Source organism: Clupea harengus, unplaced genomic scaffold (assembly GCF_900700415.2).
Source record: "Clupea harengus unplaced genomic scaffold, Ch_v2.0.2, whole genome shotgun sequence".
In the NCBI taxonomy this organism is placed as follows: Eukaryota; Metazoa; Chordata; class Actinopteri; order Clupeiformes; family Clupeidae; genus Clupea; species Clupea harengus.
In genome coordinates this window covers 42145-64244 of record NW_024879684.1, presented here as the reverse complement: position 1 = coordinate 64244, position 22100 = coordinate 42145, and the positions used below count along the sequence as shown (strand labels likewise).

The 22100-nt window shown below is 42.6% G+C and overlaps 1 protein-coding gene across 1 annotated transcript; it reads left to right on the top strand.

Annotated features, from left to right (window-relative positions):
• The first annotated feature begins 11 nt into the window (after window positions 1-11).
• zgc:85932 (uncharacterized protein LOC405875 homolog) lies at window positions 12-21589 on the top strand. Its single transcript, XM_042704588.1, has 20 exons — window positions 12-1002; window positions 3945-4014; window positions 4588-4706; window positions 5340-5473; window positions 6226-6397; window positions 6526-6597; window positions 6695-6786; window positions 6949-7023; window positions 10096-10250; window positions 11921-12078; window positions 15566-15771; window positions 15980-16022; window positions 18147-18221; window positions 19491-19551; window positions 19762-19826; window positions 20385-20453; window positions 20585-20663; window positions 20783-20899; window positions 21118-21176; window positions 21313-21589. The coding sequence occupies exons 1-20, from the start codon at window positions 799-801 to the stop codon at window positions 21337-21339; spliced, it is 2052 nt and encodes a 683-aa protein (XP_042560522.1). The 5' UTR covers window positions 12-798; the 3' UTR covers window positions 21340-21589.
• Window positions 21590-22100: the final 511 nt, after the last annotated feature.

Sequence of the window (22100 nt, the reverse complement as noted above, 5' to 3'; positions counted from 1 at the left end):
GTGTGTGTGTGTGTGTGTGTAGTTATATAAATATTACATGACTAATGAAAATGTTGGCCAGTATTTTCACTGAAGACATCTTAAACCTCTGATCAACTGCAATTGTCCTACAATGATCTTAAGACTTTAGCTGTTACATTAACCAGCCAGAATACAGAGCTGAGTGGGCTTTGAGATATATTTACCAGTCAGTCAGCTGTAATATGGCCAATATATTATATATATATGTATTAGTTTTTCCATCAAAATCCTTACTTGGCATATTCATGAACGTCTGAGCCAATAGTAAGAATGAAAAAAATAGTGTTATTTCCTCTTAAAGTGAATTCTATAACTGTTCAGCTGCTTCCTTCAGTTCTGCACATTTTTTCTACACAATCTTTTGCTCTGGAATGAGGGGCTTTGCCTGTGCTTGTTTTGGCCTTGGGGAGGAATAATACCAAGAATTCTCTTGAATAACAGATGGGATTAAGCTATGCTTATTTTCTTTTATTGGTAAAATAATGGTTGCGAAAATAATTGAAGTTAATAGCAGAGCATATGCCCTGATATTCCGACATTTTCTAATACAAAACCGAAACTTGATTGAGCCATTAAGCCCGTTGTGCGATGTGTTCCAGGTTTTGACACGGTACGGTTCACTTTGAGGGGTGTGGTTATACAGGTAAAGGTAGGACTACTTTACTGTGCATTTTCAACGGATCCGCGTCGACAGTCGGGTGAAGTTCATTGTTGTGAGATTTAAGGATATGAACTTTAGAAAGTAGGCCTAAGCTGTAGTGGAACACCAGTGGTGAGATGTCAGACACCAAGACAACTTCAACACCACAGTCGCCAGACGAATGGCCGGAACCACTTGGAAGTCCAACTTTGTGGAGTCCCTCTACTTACCCCCGTAATACAATAAGCACTCTTAAAGTGGCAGATGGGCTGTTCGTGGACCGCTCGTTCCCTAGAGGTGATATCCTCCAGCAGACCTTAATTGAATGGAAGCGTCCAAAGGTACGTTTATTTAAAGTTGCCCTATTTCTCCGAGGTGCAGATACAACCAACACTAAGGAATTATTGGAGACGTTTGGACTGAATATGTTTATGGTTAGGGCATGATACGGGAAACCGTGGTGCGACACTCATAAGGTAAACTGAGTTGTAAAAACTGAAGACCCAGACTGCTAGTAGCCTTGTAGATGTATCTCAAACCGACTCTGTTGCGAATGTTGCGACGTGTGGAACCGACCAATGTAAATGTCTGCACATAAATTAGTGCCCTACTGCACAGCAGGTTTTTTGAGAGGTTTTAGGCTAATAGTTGCCTATAATGTCTACATCCGTTAAGATAGGCGGATATATGGACCCTCCCAGGTTGACAGCGGGCATATCCAATTTGTATAATACAATTTATTCTTAATTTTCACTAATGACTTATAATAATGTATTAATATGTAGTGATCTCAGTCGTTCTTGCCGTTTATTAAAACAGGCACAAGCATCGACACATTGAGACCAGCCCAGATAGCCAGCATAAAACGGTCCACCTGTGGATTTTGGTCGGCACCCCACAGGTGGTAATTGCTCTGGGACCACCAGGTTAGTGTAACTGGGCGTGGATATGAAGAAAAGAACTAAATGTTATCGAATCAAAATCAGCCACTAAACAGAAGAAGTCCATAGCCTAGGCTGCAATAAGGCTCTCAAGATGAGAAATGACATGGTCAATTAAAGTCTTATGTTACTCACTGCTACCATCTATAAAAATGTTGGAGAAAATGACTGAAGACGTATGAATGAGTAAAGAAAAAAAAAGTGGCAAAATGGTTTGCCTGTAATTGATGAGCAAAAGGCCAGTGGGACCGGTATCTGCCCCAAGTGGGCCGACATTGGTCCACTGCCCTTTTGCCATCACAGAGAATGGGCTCTCTTATGCAGACACACTTTACAGGGCAGACAAAGATACCAAACATGAAAAACTACTCTACATCAATAACTAAATATATATATAACCACGTTTCTCTGACAACTTATTGGAGCTGATAGGAACAGTAAAAAGGTACTGCTGTGTCAAGCCTGCACAGAAAAAAAGGAATGATTTGATAAATGTGACAAGACCAAAGCCTGTATACTCCTAAATGTGGATGGAGCCGAGAGGGAGCAGTCACCCGTGGTCATGTTGGCAGAGAATGAGGTCATAACCCCTACGGAGTTCAGCAAGGATGCCAAATGCCTGAACAAGAAATACCCGTTTCTCCAAGGAAAGTCATTTTATTGTATCGTGGTTATACCTTAATAACCATCTAAGGACATTGCATCAAAAAATTAAATACCTGATAGAATATTTATTGATGCTATAATTATGCAGATTATGTCTCTATATAATCTTTTTATCATGCCTGCCAATCGAAAAAAAAATCATAATTTGTGCACACAGGCATATTTATTTTCATTTTACAAATAGTAAATCAAATGAATGTGATTTAAATACCACTATGGTACATTAAGCAAGCCTTGGTTGTGCAAGGTCAGGATGGGTCAGTGGCAAGGCATGCTGGGCCAGGAACAAAACAAACAGACACAGCTACTGTCTGTGGTATTAGTCTCGTAAATCCTATATGATGGTGTGACGATGTGATCATCCCTACAGGTGAATATGTGCTCTGGCTGTCATGCCATCGAGCCGGGCTCTTTGGTGTGGTGGTCAGAGCGCATGTTTGGCACCCTGTAGACTCGGGTTCGAGTCCGGGTGGGGTGACCACGCTCTCCCTTCGCTACAGATGGGCTATGCAAGTTTTAATTTTGTTCATTAATGTGCTATTTGTTGGCAATTCAAATACATTAATATAGCTTATTGCATCATTTGTCGATATGGTGTGACTCTTGTAGGCAATCTACAGGTATTAACTATGTCATGTAAGCAGAGGGTGGTTGGACCGTGAGTTGCTTCTTGCTGTGCGCACTGTGCACGCCCGGGAGTTGGAGGGCCCAGGAGGCCTCCGTGTCCAGTGGCCCTTGATTTCATCATCCGTCCAGGTTCAATCTCTCACTTGGTGCGGTGGTTGTGTTACGCACTGCTATGCGGCAGGTCTAGGTTCATTTGAGGTTAATTTCTGCTCACCCTGTGAAACTGGTGACACATTAGCAAAGCGACTTGCTTTTGAGTCCGTCACTATTCCCTATCAGCATAGGGATAGCAACAGACATATTTTAGAGATCTAACTTAATGGCTCTAAAGTCTATACGGAGACAACATACACATGCATTTTACTGAACATAATTGAATACAGGGTTTCCTCAAGCTTTATATTACTACCACAGGTGCCCATTTTGTTGATTTTCCAAAACTTTATTAATCGTCATGGGGATTTTTTTTAACAAACTGGAGCATTTGCTAATCTGCAGCATACAAAATAATGACTGTTCCTTCCACACTCTATTCCTGTCACTTTGTAATCGCAAGCCATGTTATGTTCCATGTATAGCTATTCATCTGTCCTGCTCGTGGATAGGCCTATTGTGATCTCTCTTAGTAGGTGATGTATGTTGGTGATACGTTTTTACCAACAAGTGTATAAGCAGATGTAGGTTATAATAAACAAACTTTATTAAGCACTTTGTTTTGCCATCTTGCAACTGTCCCTCCGCATAACTATTGTACAGTGGTCAGTATGACTGAATGTGTGAGCTCCCTCTAGTGGTGCTCTTTAGGTAGGACACTGCAACAATGACGATGTCGTGGCTGTATTATTGTTCTGGTCACCACATTGTAGATATCTAAGCCTGTTGAAGAACATGTGCAGTAATGCCTTCACTCAGGCCTAAACAGATTTGTCCAGACCCACCAATCATTCACTTTCTGTATCTGCCACTGTCTGTAAAGCAGAAAATATTCTACCTTTTTAATGAATAATCAAAAGACTTTGAAAAAGTAAGATGTGCTTATCTAACTGCAGGAGATCTGTCCATTTCCACAATTCATTGTGGACGAGGCTACACGTATGGATGTCTGCCAAGGGAAACTGAGTAAGTGTTTTGTTTTTCTTGGGATGATGGGCAATGTGACAATTAGGCTCCTGTACAGGGTACCTCTAATGTATTAATGCATGGCCACACAGCTGTGTATTTAGGTTAGCCATAAGTTATGCAAACTTAACACACACACACACACCTGTGTTTAGTGAAACAGTGATCTACATCACACACACAAACACACACACACACACACACACACACACACACACACACACATACATACTTAAATAAATAGCAGACGTCTCTTCCAGTGGGGACAGTGGAGCTGAGCCAACAAGGCTGATTATTGGACTGCACATCTCAGTTTAGGAAGGCCACAACCCTTCTGTTCAAACACTGATCAAACACTGATGTTTATAGAGAGAGAGAGCAGAAATAACTGGCTGTATACAATTACCTATTGACATGCTAGCATTGTGCTGAGCAATTTAGCTCCTTTTGACTTGGTGAAATTGTCATTGTCTGTGAAAACTAAAAAGTTAAATAATCGTTTTCTGTGTTGTTGTTGTTTTCCCGGTTTGTTTCATCCTGTTGTCTTGTTTCCCACTCCTCCCCTTCATGCAGATGACTGCTGGTTTCTGTCTGCGGTTGCCTCTCTCGCCCTGCACCCATCCCTGCTAAAACAGGTTGTGTCAATGGGACAGAGCTTTCAAGAGGGCTATAACGGCAGCTTCCACTTCCGGGTAAGATCAGTCACTTCCGGGTGAGACCAGTCACTTCCGGGTAAGACCAGTCACTTTTGGGTAAGACCAGTCACTTTTGGGTAAGACCAGTCACTTTTGGGTAGGACCAGTCACTTTTGGGTAAGACCAGTCACTTTTGGGTAAGACCAGTCACTTTTGGCTGGAACACACGGGTGCCAATTTATTCTATATAGTCAAGGTGCTAATGTTAAACTCTCAGAAGCTCTATTTTATTTATATAAATATATATTGTTATAACCCTGATATAGCTAAATGAGATGGATAATCATGGCTATAGCTTTCTGTCTTGTAGAAAAGAGTCGGTTTCTAATGTATAATTTAGAAACATCACATGGCTATATTATGTTCTGGGGTACTTGACGAACAGACTGAGGATGCCATAGACTTTGTGATTTCACCAAGCTGCCCAGTTCCCTTGACACACAGGTAGCACATTCAAACAGGAGTGGTTTGTGATCAATTACATGCGCATGACCTCAGCCTATTGTTTGAATTGGCAATGAGCCATGGTGCCTGGAGAAACCTGAAAGACTGTTTGTATACTACCCAGCCACACCCATACTCTCCTCCTCTCTCTCTCTCTCTCTCCTTCCCCCTCCCCCCTCTCTGTAGTTCTGGCAGTATGGCGAGTGGAAGGATGTGAAGATTGACGATCAGCTTCCCACTGAGAATGGACAGCTGATCTACCTGCGCTCTGCTCAGAAGAATGAGTTCTGGAGCTCCCTGCTGGAAAAGGCCTATGCCAAGTCAGACTCTGTCTTGTCTTCTCCTCTTCTGTCCTCTTCTGCCAAGTTGATTGGGTGACTGGGTGTTTGTCTGTCTGGGTGTTTGTCTGTCCGTGTTGGTGCTGTGGTCTACCACTAGCTCCACCCATTACATAATTGTTTTGTCTTACTGGCGGACTGTTTAAAGCTACAGGTAGCTTCCATTAGCTCCTGCGTGTGTTGCATACGGATGTCTTTTTGATTGCACATCATTCATCAGAGAACTAAACAACTGCCTTTTCTGTTTATCCGGTTGTCTTATTTGTTTTAATAACACAGGACTACTTTCCTTGAAGTGTTAAAATGCTTCAAGGCATAGTTTGTGTTATAAAATAGACATTGTGAAGTTCATCAAATCAAATCAAATCAAACTTTATTTGTACGGCGCGTTTCATACAAGGAGGTAACACAATGCGCCTCACAGTAGGAGAGAAAGGGGGGGGGGGGTTACAAACACTTGTAAAAAACACACAGATTTGGAAGTCTTCCAAGTTATCAGGTAGAGATGGCACAATGTTTTAATTTCACCCAGGAACAGTATGAACTATTACGATTGTGATTGTGATCACCATTTACCCATGAACCCACATTCATATAACGACAAAACAATTTGGCTGTTCTATTTAATGATGTCCATACATCCACCTCTTTAGTATTTTAGGTCAATTCCTGATGCTGTTTTTTGTGTTTCCATGCCACCCCCTCTTTGATGCCTTTCCTTCTACCCCTGGCAGACTAAAGGGGGGCTACCGGGCCCTCAACATGGGCTTCCCCCACGAGGCTATGGTAGACCTGACAGGAGGAGTCACTGAGGTCTTCCAAGTGGCAGCCCTGCCTAAGAATCTGGGAGGTTTCTTGAAGCCCCTTTTGGCCAAAGGGGCCCTTATCAACTGTGCAAACAGCCGGGTATGTTAACATTGACTGCAAAACATTAGTTTTCACTGATGGGTCCGAATGTTCTTTTACCCCAAAACACTGAATACTGACCTGCCTGAACCTGACCACCACATAGCTGATCACGGTGTTCATTCCAGGGTCTCCTTCCGCAGAAGAATGTGTTTGGAATCCTGTTCCAACACGCTTACTCCGTGACCAACATGGAGAAGGTAGAATCATTGCAGACTGTAAATCCTAAGGACACTGGGCACGTTTTGTCAGCCGTCTTCTCCTCCTCCGTCATTCTCGGCCATTCTGTCCCATCAGATCCAAACCAAGTCAGGCGCTGTGGAGCTGGTGCGCGTACGCAACCCATGGGGGAGCACCGAGTGGGAGGGCCCCTGGAGCGACGTCAAAGGGTACGTCTGAATCTGTGCTGGTCCCTGTCCAGGGAGATCTATGGGTGTGTGTGTGTGTGTGTGTGTGTGTGTGTGTGTGTGTGTGTGTGTGTGTGTGTGTGGTTGTGAGACAGGCCTGTGATTGTCATGTGTGATCTCTGTGTGTGTGTGGTTGTGAGACAGGCCGGAGTGGAGGGAGGTTTCAGCACAGGAGCAGCAGCGCATTGAGAGGGTGAAGAAGGAAGATGGAGAATTCTGGTTAGTCTGATCTAACGGTCAATCACTGGATTTAATTTCACCTCACACTCTTTCTAGCACATTCTCTATCACTGTCCTTTTGCGTTCCTTTTATGCTCCCTCGTGTTCTATTTAATCCCTCCTCTCTCTCTCTCTCTTCTTTTGGGTGTGAGTCTAAGAGAATGGTAGACGACATACTTAAGAGCTGGAAGGCCTTTTGGCTTTTCAAATGACTTGATGATGGTGACCCAGTTGATGTCCTTTTTCCTAATGTATTCGTTATACCTAACACGTTTGACCATGACAACAGTCTAGAGACGCTGCTCTCTTTTAAATGGTCTTGTATAACGCCATTATTAATTGTGTCCATTTTAATGTACTCAAGAGACCTGACACAAAACGGAAGATCCATTTACCCAATAGCCATAATCAGTCACCTTCATGGAGAGTCACGCAAACCTCCGATTTATTGTAACCATCTAGCAGTGGACCAATGGGTAGCATTCACAGACTACGAGGATGTTTTGAGGCCACCGACTGGAATAACTCTTATAGCTTCATCCAGTAACATCAATGAGCAAGTGGACAAGGTCTCGTCATACATTTCCTTTTGTGTGGAAAATATCATTCCCACTAAAAAGGTAAGTATCTTCCCCAACAATAAACTTGGGTGACTAAAGAACTAAAGAAAATCCTCCAAAAGAAAAAGGGAGTCTGTTTAACTGGCTCCAAGACTGAAAAAACGAGGTTAATAGAGAGCTCAAGTGTGCCATCAAAATTGCCAAACTGAAATATGAAGACAAGGTGGATCAAATATTTACGCAAGGGATTTTCTGTACAGCTTGGCAAGGTCTTAAGAACATGGAAACTATGAATATTGCTTCCACCACCCACAAGTTCATTCAGGTTGCGGACCGTAGTCCGTAGTCCCTTCCTACACCAGACCTGAGACAGACAACAGCACCCAGTTAGATGCTAATAGATAGATAGATTATCTCCACACTCAAACCCAATGACTCTGCACCTGGGCCAGACAACCTCTTATTGTATTGTGTGCACGCAGCTGAAGGGCATGTTCCAGCTCTTGTTCCAGAGCTCCATGGCTAGTGGCGTATCAATCCCTCAGCTGTAGAAACACTCCACGGTGATTTCCAAACCAAAGAAGGGTATCATCAAGGCCCTGAACGATCTTAAACCTGTGGCCCTCACCGCCTATGTGATGAAGGCTATGGAGAGGGTTATCCAAAACCATCACCAAGGAAATAGTCACAGACAGACCCAGTCCAGTTTGAATATCACACAGGTTGATGCACAAGTAATAACTACAGGCACCATCCACAAGCATCTGGGATCCCCCAACACTGCAGCCAGGCTTCTGTCTGTAGACTTTTCCTCTGCATTTAACACCCTGTAGCCACACATTCTTGCTGGATAACTCACCCCTCGTTTCCACCAAGATGACCAACTAATCCTGTGGATAACAGGTCACAGAGGATGCTAGTCAATAACACCTTCTCCGACCTCCTACACACTTCAACTGGTTCTCCTCACAATCTTCGATAACCTTCTGAAATGTACTTACAATACAGAGGAGACCAGGATATGCCAGCAGTGGCAATATCTCCTGAGGAAGCTCAACTCCTTTGGAATCAGCAAGGACACACTCACACTGTTTTACTACTCCTTCATTAAGTGCCATGACATTCTCCTTCACCTGTTGGTTCCACTCCATCGGCCTCCAAAAACAGAAAATGCCTGCCCCAAAATGATTGGACTTCCTGTCAGAGCCCTCTCCACCCTATGTGGGCAGAAGATGCTACTGTTAGTTGGCAGGTTCTTACAGACCTTTCACATGTCCTGTTCCCTGCCTTTGAGTGATGATTTGTGACTGGTGCATGCAAATGTTTCCTGTCAGAGAAGAATATGTCGCCACACCTATATCCAAAATCCATGCCTCTGTGGAATGTATTATTTATCGCCGGAGTTTAAGACAACCCACCCAAGCAGAATAGGTCATTTTTGCAGAGTCTCCACTGCCAAACTAGGGTCCAATATGTTAAAGGCCTTAATTGAATCAACCAGAGACATATATGATAATGTCTGACTTCAGAATAAAGGTATCTCCTTTCAAATTAAAACACCTTCAGATTAATATCAAATTACCATCAATAACAGATAAAGAAACAGATTCTCCCATATTTACTGTAAATAGAGCATTTAAACATTTCTATTAACCTTTCCTTAACCAAACAACATAAATCATGTTCGTTTTCCCCTTAACTTCAAATAATGAATTCATCTACTTTTTTTATAAACTAATCTTAAATGAATAATATTTCACAACACGAATAGTTAAATGAGTAGAATATGATCTGAACTGAACTGCACTCTGAACTGATTCTTTTCAACATTTTAAGTAAGATTATTTTGGTTTGGACCAATTTTAAATAGAAAAAAGGAAAGGAGCACATTGCAAAGGTTTGGACTCTTGGTCCCTCAAGACATTTGAGCTCTCCGATAACTTCTACAAGTTCTCCAACTCGAGGGAATTTTTACACCGTCACACTTTAACAACTTGTTTGAGACTGCTACTCAGATTCTAATGAATCAGGATAAAGCATCAAAAGACCATACTTATGGAAGACATCAGAAGAAAATCTTCCCTGCATCCTCACCCCAAAATTCAAGCTGTAATAGTTGCCAAAGGGGGCGTTACTAAGGACTGCCCATACAGGCTGCAGCTGCTTCAGGCCCTTATCCTTTTTTGATATTTTAAAATATGGAAATAAAAAATTAATCTTCCTTAAAATATTAAAGAAATGTGTTATTTTTTTTTTTACTTTCATGCCTTTTGGTAATCAGATCATCTTTTACTCACTTAAGTATTCACAGTAACAGGGGTGCCCAAACCTTTGCATGCCACTGTATGTACCATGGTATGGGGGTAGAAAATGGCACATAGTAGTCTTTTTAAATGTGGTTGATCCATATGATGGTTCAGTGAAGAGGTTTTAAATGTCATCTCTCTCTCTCTGTGTATCTCTCTTCCTCTGACTGTCCTGCTCTGTCTTTCTCTCTCGCTCTTTCTCTCAGGATGTCTCTGTCAGACTTCCGTCTGAACTTTGATTTTATTGAGGCGTGTCACTTGGGTGATGACACCCTGAGCTCTGCACAGCGGCCCTGGCACTGCACAATGCATCATGGGAGATGGGTGGATTACAAGTCTGCTGGCGGTCCTCACAAAGGGGGTATTAACTCATTAGCGTGCTGCTGCATGCAATCATACACATTTATACTTTATTTCAGCGTCTCCAATATGGTGTTTCTTTTATCTTTTCATTTATATGAACCAATCAAAGAAGTTCCAAATCAATAGCAAAGTCATAACTCGTCCTTGAAACATTGAAGCTTTCATGCCAAGAATCACACCAATTACGGCCTTACAGACCTAGTTGTGTATTTGCAGAAATGTTACCCCATGATATCTGAAGCACATCCCACAAGTTGGATTGGCTTGATGGGAACATTTCTTTTCAGTGATCCGTACACCTCAAACTTAGGTTTGTCTTTCCAGAACACATTTTTAATCTTCCCATGTCCAGTGCCTGTGCTTTGCTCATTATCCAGATATGGTCTTTTTTAAGGGAGGACCCACACTCATGCAGGCCCATGATGTTATTATTAAAAAAAAACACTGAAAGCAAAGTGCCTCAAGAAATACATTTCAGTGCCAGATAAGAGGAGGAAGAGAAGAAAGAAAGAGTTTTAAATTCAAGGGCGTAAGAAGGTGTGTGACAGTTTTATCTTCAGCTGAGGGAGTGAGGCAGCCTGGGTGATTGTGTTCAGGAAGGATGGTGCAGTTGGCTTGACTAATCTGTAGGCAAATCATCAGATCTTTGAACTTGATATGGGTAGTCAGTCATAGGAAGCCAAAAAAGAGAAATCAGATTTTTTTTCTTTTAGCCAACTGTCAGACTCTGTAGATGTTTTGCTGAATAATTTTAATTTAAAAATGGCAAATATTATGGATGACACTTCTTCAGTACAAGTTAAGACTGTCACCAACGAACAAAAAGCACTATGGAAATAAAATCCAACTGTTAAACTCTTAAAAGGAGAGTGTAGGAAGACTGACCGAAAATGGCACAAATACAAACTTAAGATCTACTATCAAGTCCATAAAGAGATGCTCCGCATATATAATGCAGTTAAAGAAATGTCTTCCTTCTGGAACATCATCAGTAGGTGCTGTGTTGACGTCACAGTTTGTGCTAGACACGACCAATATGTCAATCATAATAACCTTAAGGCCTCTTGTGCTGCCGGGCCAAACAGCGGGCCAGGGGCCTCAGGCAGCTGGCGCATCATATTTCTAGCCACATCAGGAAGGGGGGGCTGTGGCACCCAAATCTGCCTGCAGGTTTGAAGTAGTACTGGTAGTACTGGTAGTACTGGTAGTACTGGTAGGCCCTGATGGTCTGCATTGCTTCACCAGTGCCCCCATGCCCTGAAGTGCTGTGTCACCCAACTCCAAAACCACCATGTCTGTGTGAAATTAAATGAATAGATATAAGAGACCGTATCTCACTGCATGTGTTTTAGTGTCAATGCATACATAGAATGTGACCGTGTAAATGTGTGTAAATATGGAGTGTAAATATGGTGTGTGTGTGTGTGTGTGTGTGCATGTGTGTATGGGCATGTGTGTGTTTGTACGGGCGTGTGTGTGTGTGTGTGTGTGTGCATGTGTGTACGGGCATGTGTGTGTGTGTGTGTATGGGCATGTGTGTGTGTGTACGGGCATGTGTGTGTGTGTGTGTGTGTACGGGCGTGTGTGTGTGTGTGTGTGTGTGTGTGTGTGTGTGTGTGTGTGTGTGTGTGTGTGTGTGTGTGTGTGTGTGTGTGTGTGTGTCTCCAGCGTGGTACTGGCAGAACCCCCAGTTCCATCTAACTCTGCTGGAGCAGGACGATGACCCTGAGGACCCAGAGCTCAGCTGTTCCTTCCTGGTTGCCCTCATGCAGAAGCACCAGCGACAGAAGGGGATCAATATCTCCATCGGCCTGCACATCTACAAGGTGCCTCTCTCTCTCACTGCTGTGTTGTAACTCTTTGTGTCTGTTTATGTGTTTTGATGATGTCTTCCTCCGTCGCATTGTGCTTTTCTTTTGCTTTATTACATTTTTTTAGGCCAATTTGTTTGATTGTCTACCGTCTTTCTTGGGACCAATGACTGTAAAAAATAACATGGACAGCATACAATCAGTCAATAGTGAAACCACCAGTCACTAAAGAATGGGGGAGCTTTAACCAAATATGTTCTGATCTGGACAGACCTGACAGGTTATCTGTGTACTACTCATGCTCTGGCTGAAAAAGCACTTACTGCCCAGACTCTGGATGCAGTTTTGCTAATATGACCGACTCATTTTGGCTTCAGTTCTTCCTAGCATCAGTGCACGATGCCATGTTGTCCATGCTTTTTACAGTCATTGATTCGGGCCGTCTTAGAGGCTGTTCACACGTGCCATTAAAATGCATCTCCAGTTGTGATCAGATCTCACATTTCCACCCAATATGCAAATAAACATGTACATCATTTCCACTTGCAGTGATCAAATGCTTAAAATTATTATTTTTAACCAGCTGAAGGCAGCATTAGGGAGTCAAGTAATAGTAAATTCATTTTTTTCAGGCTAAGTATAGTTCCCAGATTCCCCATCTAAAAAAGTGGAGCGTTTTGTAGCCTACATAAATATCTACATTTGGGTCATTAACTATCATCTCACGGTTTCATGAAACCGCCAGTCTCAAGTGTCCAGGACTCCAATAATCTATGTATCACTAGAACCACGGCTCAAGTGTCCAGGACTCCAATAATCTATTTAACGGCGAGTGCGCAAGTCACACTTTTATTTTTAAATGAAAAAAAGCCATGTATGTGTATTTCATTAAAAATCGGTAGGGGGTTAGTTTGAGGCAGGTCTTAAAGCAGTATTGTGGATCTATTTTACCTTAAATAACAGCTTCCAAATCATTTAGTTGGTACATTGACTTGTAATGCAGAGAATGGCGTCTGTGCCACTCCCACAGCACGCCTGGTATTGCACTATGTAACTTTGGGTTACAAGGCGCGAGAACTACGAAATTCTTTATGGCACCACCACCAACAACAACAACAACTAGACCCATCTGCTAGCTATAAGAGGAAGCTAGAGCAGTGTTCTCTGTACGGACATCATGGCAGAGGCCACAAAGAAACTGAGAAAGGCGTTGTCGGAGGGAGCGAGGAAGAGAAAAAGAGAGAGTAACTTCATGATTGATTTCAAGATTATTTTACTAGCCTATAAACCATTCCATAGTCATGCACCTGAATATATATGTATCAGAAATGCTCTCGAGGTACACACCCAGTAGATCCCTGAGGTCTTTTGGCACTGAACTCTTAACACCGAAAAAGAGTTAGTCTCGGACCGTTTTTCACTTGTTGGCGAGAGCTAAAAGTTACAAAAGGATGCAAGTCAGATGCTGCACTAATAATTAGTTATTAGCTGTCTTGCTATGTCTGGTGTTGCGCTTGCTTGATGTTTCTGGTTGTGTTAGAAAAGTTGTTGACGTGCTAGTTTTTCATGATAAACATCCCTGCTAATGTTATTTATGAAAGAATGTGATGTAGGCTGTAACCTTATTGGCATCATCCCTGTCCCACAGAGATTTGTAGTTTTTCCGTGCCCAAAGTCATCGACCTCAATCCTGTGAGGCTAGCATCCAAATACATTTGATCTCACATCAAAAAGTTGCCATATGTCACCAACAGCATATCACTCTACCTTGTCAGTCCACATGCTTATTCGGCTTCTGCTGTCTTTGCCGGTTGTATTTACAACAGTGGTATAAAAGTGAGCTACACTCAGCAACTTTAGGGGGAGCAAAAAATACTAATTCTCACCTAATGGGGCTTTAAGAATGGTAGGGATACTTCAACTTCAATTATGTTTTCATAATGTGTTTTCAGCTTATTTTGCATGACAGTGCAACGATTAGAGCCTTGCTTCTGAAGAGATGAATCACTGACAGTAAATTCAAGGTGTAACTTTATTGAAAAGACATGACACTAAGCAAGTCTTTGCTGACCTGACAGTGATTCATCTTTTCTAAAGCATTCAAATGTTGTTGTCAGCAACACTGTCAGCCCGGCTACTGCATACACCATTTGTGCTATTGTCATACGCGCACCCATTGTCTCTCGCTCACATACACTTAAAGCAGTAGCCTAACCTCACAAAATAAGCTGATAACGTGTTATTCTCATCATTCTTGAATCACGGTATGCATTCTGTGTGCCATCAGTTGATTATATTGTATAATAAAGACGCATAGGACAGGACACACTCACATTCACACTGCTAAAAGAATGTGGCCATATGCGAATGTGGTCTGAGTGATCGGATCTCAATGTGGTCTGAGTGATCGGATCTCAATGTGTCTTCAGTGATCGGATCCCAATGTGGTCTGAGTGATCCGATCTCAATGTGGTCTGAGTGATCGGATCTCAATGTGGTCTGAGTGATCGGATCTCAATGTGGCCTGAGTGATCGGACCTCAATGTGGTCTGAGTGATCGGATCTTAATGTGGTCTGAGTGATCGGATCTCAATGTGGTCTGAGTGATCGGATCTCAATGTGGTCTGATCTCAATGTGGTCTGAGTGATCGGATCTCAATGTGGTCTGAGTGATCGGATCTCAATGTGGTCTGAGTGATCGGATCGGTCCACTTGTGACTGGATCCCCACAGATGTATGTTAATGCCGGGTGTGAATGGGGTCTTGGACCCGCTTCAGCACCAGCTCTCAGACCAGGACATTCTCAGTACAGGAGAGGCTCACAGTGGAGAAATAGCATCACTGGGTGTTAAACATTTAAAGAACTTGATAGATCTTTTTGGAATGGACCCCTGCCCTTACCTCACCACCATGCCTAGCAATTGGTTCAAGAATTGTTGTGATGATTTAGCCAGATTGTGGTTTGTGTCATGTTTGCTAGGAAATGTGTTATGAATTCCATCTTTTATCAGGTAGAGGACACTGGTCATTTTAACTGTCAGTAAAGCTTATGTGGAGAATATGGGGGGATCAGGATGATGGCCCTGAGGACCCAGGTTGAATTGTTGAATTGACTGATAGTCATGGGTAGGTAGGTTTGCATGTGTGTCTGAGTGAGAGAGAGCTGTGGTACCTTATTTAAAAGGGGACTCATTTTCCTGGCACTTGGAGCCATTTTGGGGCACCATTATTGGTGTTAAGCCATGACGTGAGGGAGCTTCTGTAAACTCTTTTGTTGACAAGATGACCAAATAATGTATGAACAGAAGACACTTAACCTCTGGTTCTTTCAACAATAGGACCAGGGCTGCGCTATCATTCATGTGTGCCTGTCTGAGTGCTCTGTTTATGTGTGTTCATTTGTTTGTGTGTGCGGTTTATGCATTTGTGCATTAATGTGTGGTGTTTATGCATGTGTGTGTGTGTCTGTGTTCATTTTTATGTGAGTATCGCTCATCCACAGGCTCGATCGGAGAACAGCTACCTCAACTCGTTGGATCTGTCTCAGCTGGAGCCTCTCTGCACTGCCAACTACCAATCCTGCAGGGAGGTGGTGTTCCGTGGTCACTTGGCCCCTGGCCATTACATCATCATCCCCTCCACCTCCAAAAACCACCAGGAGGGAGAGTTCCTTCTGCGGGTCCTGACCGAAAAGGGCAACGGGGCTGTGTAAGTCTGTGAACAACAGGGATAAATCAGGGATGGTTGTGCAGATAGCAATAATCAGTGGGAAATCACAAAATGTCAGTGAATTAACAGTATCGGTGTCAGATCAAATCATATGTTGGGTAAGAGTAAGGTATTCACTTGAACTGCGTTTAGAGATTCATTCCTGATTTACCCAATGATCGGCTATGTTCCTTTGGTGTGTTCACAGTCCAGTGGAAATCCCCAGCTCTGATAAGCCTGTGCCTGCAGAGGTAAACCAAACCCTCTTAATCTCTACCACATTATCAGCACTGGGGCCATCATGCAGACAGTCACAGGCGGGAATCAAACCCAATGTGACAGATCTACTGGGGAAGATTGAACTAGAGGGAGATACCACAACGTGGTTTTATCTTATTTCAAGCAGCTGTGACGGCTGTTTCACCAAACAGGGGAAGTCAAATCTCAAACTCTTGCAACTTTGCAAGTGTGGATGTTTATTCGAATGTTAATATATTTGTTGCATACTTAATGCTAAATTAACGCCAGTTTAGATATAAATGGCATTCATTCATTGCAAGCCTACTCTGCAGGTAGGCTGTTAACTTGAGGCAAGAAGTGGGATCCAGTGTCTCTTGTTTGTTCTTCTGAGACAGTACAAATGGTGTTGTGTGCCCAGACCTCAAGAGTTGTTGTTAAGCTATAGTCTATGATTAACTTTACACAGGTGGGCTAGCCTTCATAACACCAAACAATTAAAGGCAAAAGAGTTGAGGAGTACATAACTGACGACACCGATTTGACAAGTGGGAAACTGTAGCCAACAAGTTAATTTGGCTATGTGGTATGTTAAAGAAATTATACGCATTTCTTACCAATGTGGTGTTTGTTAATGTCCAGGATGAAGACAGAACGTTTTCACAAGCACATGTCTGCAAATACAATGTAGGCCTACCTGAGGAAGCTCCCCGTACATGCGCAGGTTAACTTGGGATGTTTAATGAAGGTTAGCCTTCTTGGTTCCAGTCCTCTTAGCCTCTTCACGACATTTCACAAACTTAAATGAACCAGCATCACAGGTAAGCTATGGAAAGTGTGTAAATAGTCTAAGCAACACGAGACTGCACGAACAATGCAAACATTTTATAAATGTAATATGCGATCAATTTATACATTTAATAAACATCCACACACGTGCAGAGTAAGCTACCAGATAAGGGGGTAGACTCAAGTGCAGAGACAGCTCAATCCAGTTAGTGTACTTTATTCCAGGCAGAAAGTCATAACATCAAAATGCTCAAAAGATGGCAGAATCCAAAAATGAGTAGTTCCACAAGAGATGACTGGAACAATACACACAGCTCAGGTCCATAAAGCCAGAACAAAAGCTCTTCAAGACCAGTCCAACAACAGCCTACTCCAAAAGAGTCATTCAGAGGAAAAGTTTACATTTACATTTTACATTTAGTCATTTAGCAGACGCTTTTGTCCAAAGCGACGTACAATGGAGAGAACAGTCAAGCTAAGAGCAATAAAGAACATGGTGTAACAATAAATACTACTTTACAAGAATTAGAAAAACGACCTAGAAAGGAAAAAGAAGTGCAGGAATGTAACTGCTGAAGTGCAAGTTAAGCGCTAGTCAAGGTGCCAGTTAGGAAGGGAGGTGCTCTCTGAAGAGTTGGGTCCTCAAAAGCTTCTTGAAGGTAGAGAGGGACGCCCCTGCTCTGGTAGTACTAGGCAGTTTGTTCCACCAACGTGGAACTACAAATGAAAATAGTTTGGATTGCCGTGCTTGCACAGACGGCAGTGCCAAACGACGCTCACTAGACGAGCGCAGCGTCCTGGGTGTGACATTTGCCCTTACAAGAGCATTTAGGTAGGTGGGAGCAGAACCAGCAAGCACTCTGTAGGCAAGCATAAGTGACTTGAACTTAATGCGAGCAGCTACCGGCAGCCAGTGGAGCTCAATGAGTAGCGGGGTGACGTGTGCCCTTTTCGGTTGGTTGAACACCAGGCGCGCCGCCGCGTTCTGGATCATCTGTAATGGTTTCACAGTAAAGTAAAGAACGGGGCAGGAAACTGGGTTTAAATACACATGGACAATTATTAAATCAAGTCACAGCACACTACAATGAGACACAGGTGAGGTGGATAACACGAGGGCAAGGTCATCACAGAACACAAAAATACCTGAAGGCTGATGATGACCAAACATGGCCACCAGAGGTCAGCAACGTTCACAACCATAGACAAAGAGTAGGTCATATCTAGGGTTAGGGTTAACTCAAGGGTTATTGTCCTCTCAGTACATTATAATCTTACTGATTGTAAACTGAAGTGTACGTTATTAATAAGTGATGTTAACGACGCAGGTGTTTTGCTCCTGTTCCCAGGTCAGTTCTCCCTCCCTGTCAGTGCTTCCCTCTCTCAGCCTCATGCGCCAGCTCTTTAAGAAGCACTGCAACAAGGTGAGCCAAACATAAACACAAACACAACTCCCTTTCATTGGGGAGTGCTCTAGGAAGGAGGTTTGGAAATGTGAAAACCAAATTCTGTTGTTGGTTTCAGAACAAAGGATATTTGGAATATCTGAGAATCAGAGTATATTTTGTTGTCCATGATACAAGTACAAAAAAGTCAAATGAATTAGAATCAACTAAACAAATGTACTCTTTGAGGTAAACCAATAGATGTCATATCAGCTATTTGAAAGGCCAGTTTATAATATTATGGGGAAGGCTGTTCCAGTTATGAGACCCAAACAGTATAGTTTTGAGTTGTCACCCTTATCTTTTAGTTTGGATTCTGGAACAACCTGCAGACCTTTACAAAATGGTCTATATAAACATATTGTTTATATAACATTAATAATATGATGATTATAGATCAATTGATTGATTGATACTTTATACTTTACTCTTACATTTTCTATTATGACTTACGTATTACAGCTTTAAGACTGCTAAATAATGTTGTAACATTTTGACTATAAAAAGTATGCACATGTTCTTTATATGCAACTTAGACCTAGACCTCTGCCAGAACCACAATGTCAGTCGTCATCGTTGTCTGGAACGGTTCTGTTAGATTAATGGCACGACCAGTGAGCATCAGTCAAAAGTAGATTAGAAGTGACTGGATCAGTTAGTCGCTCAGGTAACACATGTGGATGTCATCACAGTGCACAGCAGTTAAGTAGAGACAGAAAGGAAATCAAACTGACCTGACTAAACCCAGTACGGAGTTGAGCCCTGACTAAACCCAGTACTGAGTTGAGCCCTGACTAAACCCAGTACGGAGTTGAGGCCTGACTAAACCCAGTAAGGAGTTGAGGCCTGACTAAACCCAGTACGGAGTTGAGCCCTGACTAAACCCAGTACGGAGTTGAGGCCTGACTAAACCCAGTAAGGAGTTGAGGCCTGACTAAACCCAGTACGGAGTTGAGCCCTGACTAAACCCAGTACGGAGTTGAGCCCTGACTAAACCCAGTACGGAGTTGAGGCCTGACTAAACCCAGTAAGGAGTTGAGCCCTGACTAAACCCAGTACGGAGTTGAGCCCTGACCCTTCTGCTCTACAACTTCACCTATATGTCTTCTGCATTAGAATGTGTCAATCCTTTGTTCCTGTATGATCTGTACATTTTAACCCTAATTTGCAGGCGAGTGTAAACAAGAGCTGATGGTATGCCTTTTTGATATGACTGGCACCATACTGAAGCTTTGACCTTTCCTCTAGGAGGGACAGTGTCGACCTGCTGAATTGTTCAGCTTGCTGACAGAGGCCATCAGTGGAGGAGGTCAGTGAGATCTGGGAGGCAGGAACACTGGAGGGCTGTGAACTTTGGCCCCCTCCTGGTGCCCAGATAATATACCAGAATACTAGCCTGGTTGTAAATGGTTCAGGAGCTATTCTTACTGGGTTAGAGTAAGAGGAAGTGTGGTTAACAATGCTTCTGTGCTGCTCTCTCTTCCTGTTTCCTCTCATGGTGCCCGGACGGCATCTTCAGCCCTCTCAGGGAGTGAACAGAAGCTGTGTCTTGAACACTGCAAGAGCTTTGTGGTTCTAATGGATGTATCCTTCCTCTGCTTCAGCTCTCAGAAAGAGAGCAGAAGAATCAGTCTGTGACTCCACAGATATCCAGCTCCAGTTTATCTGTCATTCAAATACAAAAAAGCACTTTGAACAGCTAGAATTATTACAAAATCACTTTGATGAAATAAACCTGTTTCACAATGTCAAGGCATATCACTATAGTAAAATGGCTTTTATTCTACTGAGACTGACCAGAGCTTCTAAAAATTGCTAATTCTTAGTGCTTACATAAAATGTGGGGCATGACTGAGCATCATCAGTCATATGCCAATCTATTGTTCTTATGTCCCATGAACCTTTAGTATGACTTTAGTATAGACTTTGTATGGACCTTCTCCCTGTGTTAACCTTTAGTATGACTTTAGTGTAAACTTTGCTCTGGACCTTCTCCCTGTGTTAACCAGTGGTCTAGGAATGTTTAACCATCTTGAACAAGGAAAGCAGTCTAGAATAAGGTGGTGTGTTTATCAAAAACAGGTTGCATGTTTCAAAATGGTGGAGGTACCCATGTTTCCTTAGTTTTCTGAACAACAAAAGAGTCAGGGATTGGCTCAGCTTGACTGGCTGGAGATTCAGGTTCTGTGGGATAAATTCAGGAAGTGGACGGTAAGCCCCTCAACCCCCTGCACCTAGAACAGTTTTGCAGTTTTCTGAGCTGGTCAAATGCGCTTCCCAAGTGTGTGTGTGTGAATGTGTCCCAGCTGTTCCAGGTTTTGCACTCCTCTTGTGTTTTGCAGCACATCTTCATGAAATACGACTACAACAAATCTCATTCTCTAGAGTACAAAGAAATCAAACATGCACTCAGGACTGCAGGTAGGAAACAGAATGTATTTACACAATTCACCACTAGAAGGCGGCATTGGGAGATGCATGCATCCAATGTCCCCTTGCATGAATTGCATGTTGATCTGTGCTTGTCTACTTTGGCCTAGGCGTTCAGGTGGATGAGTTCATCATGCAGCTGATTGGTCTGCGCTACACAGAGCCAGATATGACTGTGAGCTACCCTGGCTTCCTGTACCTGATGATGAAACTGGAAAGCATGATCCGTAAGAGGAGTGACTTGGGATGAAGATGAGAAGGAGGGAGGGAGAAGGGGAGGGAAAGGGGAGGTGTCATGACTACTATTCTACTAAAGGAGTTTTAATGTCTTCATGATTTACACCACTCTGGATGTATAACAATGTATGTATTAATATGGTAAGGTGAATGAATGGCAAGTGTGTAGTTATGTATTTATTAGTGTGTTGGTTTAAATATTCCCCAGATAAATTTCAAGCCTATGACATGATGGGAATGGGAATGATATCGATCAACTCCAGACAGGTAAAACAGAAGGCAGATGGATTGAGCTGTCAGTACAACTAATTACTATCCAGCAGAACTATTTCTGAGTGACAAATTGTGTTGTGTGAGATTATGTTTATAGTGAGATTTCGCATGGTTTCTTTCTGGGTTGCAGTGGCTTCATATGACTCTCTACAACTGAGCCTCCAGGCTGGAGAAGGATGCATTCAGGCCCGGGTAGCAGTGGACTGTGTGACGATCCAGCGCTGATCCAGCCTCAGCATCCTGCTTGATCTTTCAAAACCCACTATCCTCTTCTATTTCAAAGTCATTTGATAGAATCGTCTCCATGGCATGGGTTATTCAGATAATGCATGTGCTCTTGTTTTTTTAACAACCATTCTGTGTGTTGCTATGGAGAGGAGTTATCATTAAAGTGAGTCAAAACTTGAGAGGTCATTTTCCACTTTCTTTAAGTAAGAATTTGCCATGTGCTATATTGTTTGGTGCAGACAGTGTGCAAACATTTGCAAATGTTTACAGACATGCCACCATTACATAGTGACGCTAGATCACTTTCTGCTTGTTCCTTACTATTACTTTGAATGGTATATTTGTGAGTTTATGTGGAGTTAAATGCAAATTAAGAAAGATGTTGCATCTAATGCTGGAAATTATTCCATGTATGGATGGGCTGTCTTCAATTCTGCAGATTATTTGAAAGTCATCTGGATAGGCAAGTAAGCTCAAACTAATTTAATTGTAACAGTTTAGGCAGTGATGGCAATCAGTTATACAAATGGCATGGTTTAAGCTATGCGAGATGATGGAGCTGTCCTTCAACCAAAAGGCTTGCACTGAGGGGAGTGGAGATAAATGTGGTTCTGTGGCCACAGAATTCAACGACTGGGAGCGGATTTGGAGTATTTCTCTGGAATGCTCGGCCGCTGTATGATGGTAATC

Coding starts and splice junctions, on each gene's coding strand:
- zgc:85932 (XM_042704588.1), top strand. CDS start 799: ATGTCAGACACCAAGACAACTTCAACACCACAGTCGCCAGACGAATGG. Junction 12,079..15,565: donor TCGGCCTGCACATCTACAAG/GTGCCTCTCTCT, acceptor GCTCATCCACAG/GCTCGATCGGAGAACAGCTA. Junction 20,454..20,584: donor ATAAATTCAGGAAGTGGACG/GTAAGCCCCTCA, acceptor TGTGTTTTGCAG/CACATCTTCATGAAATACGA.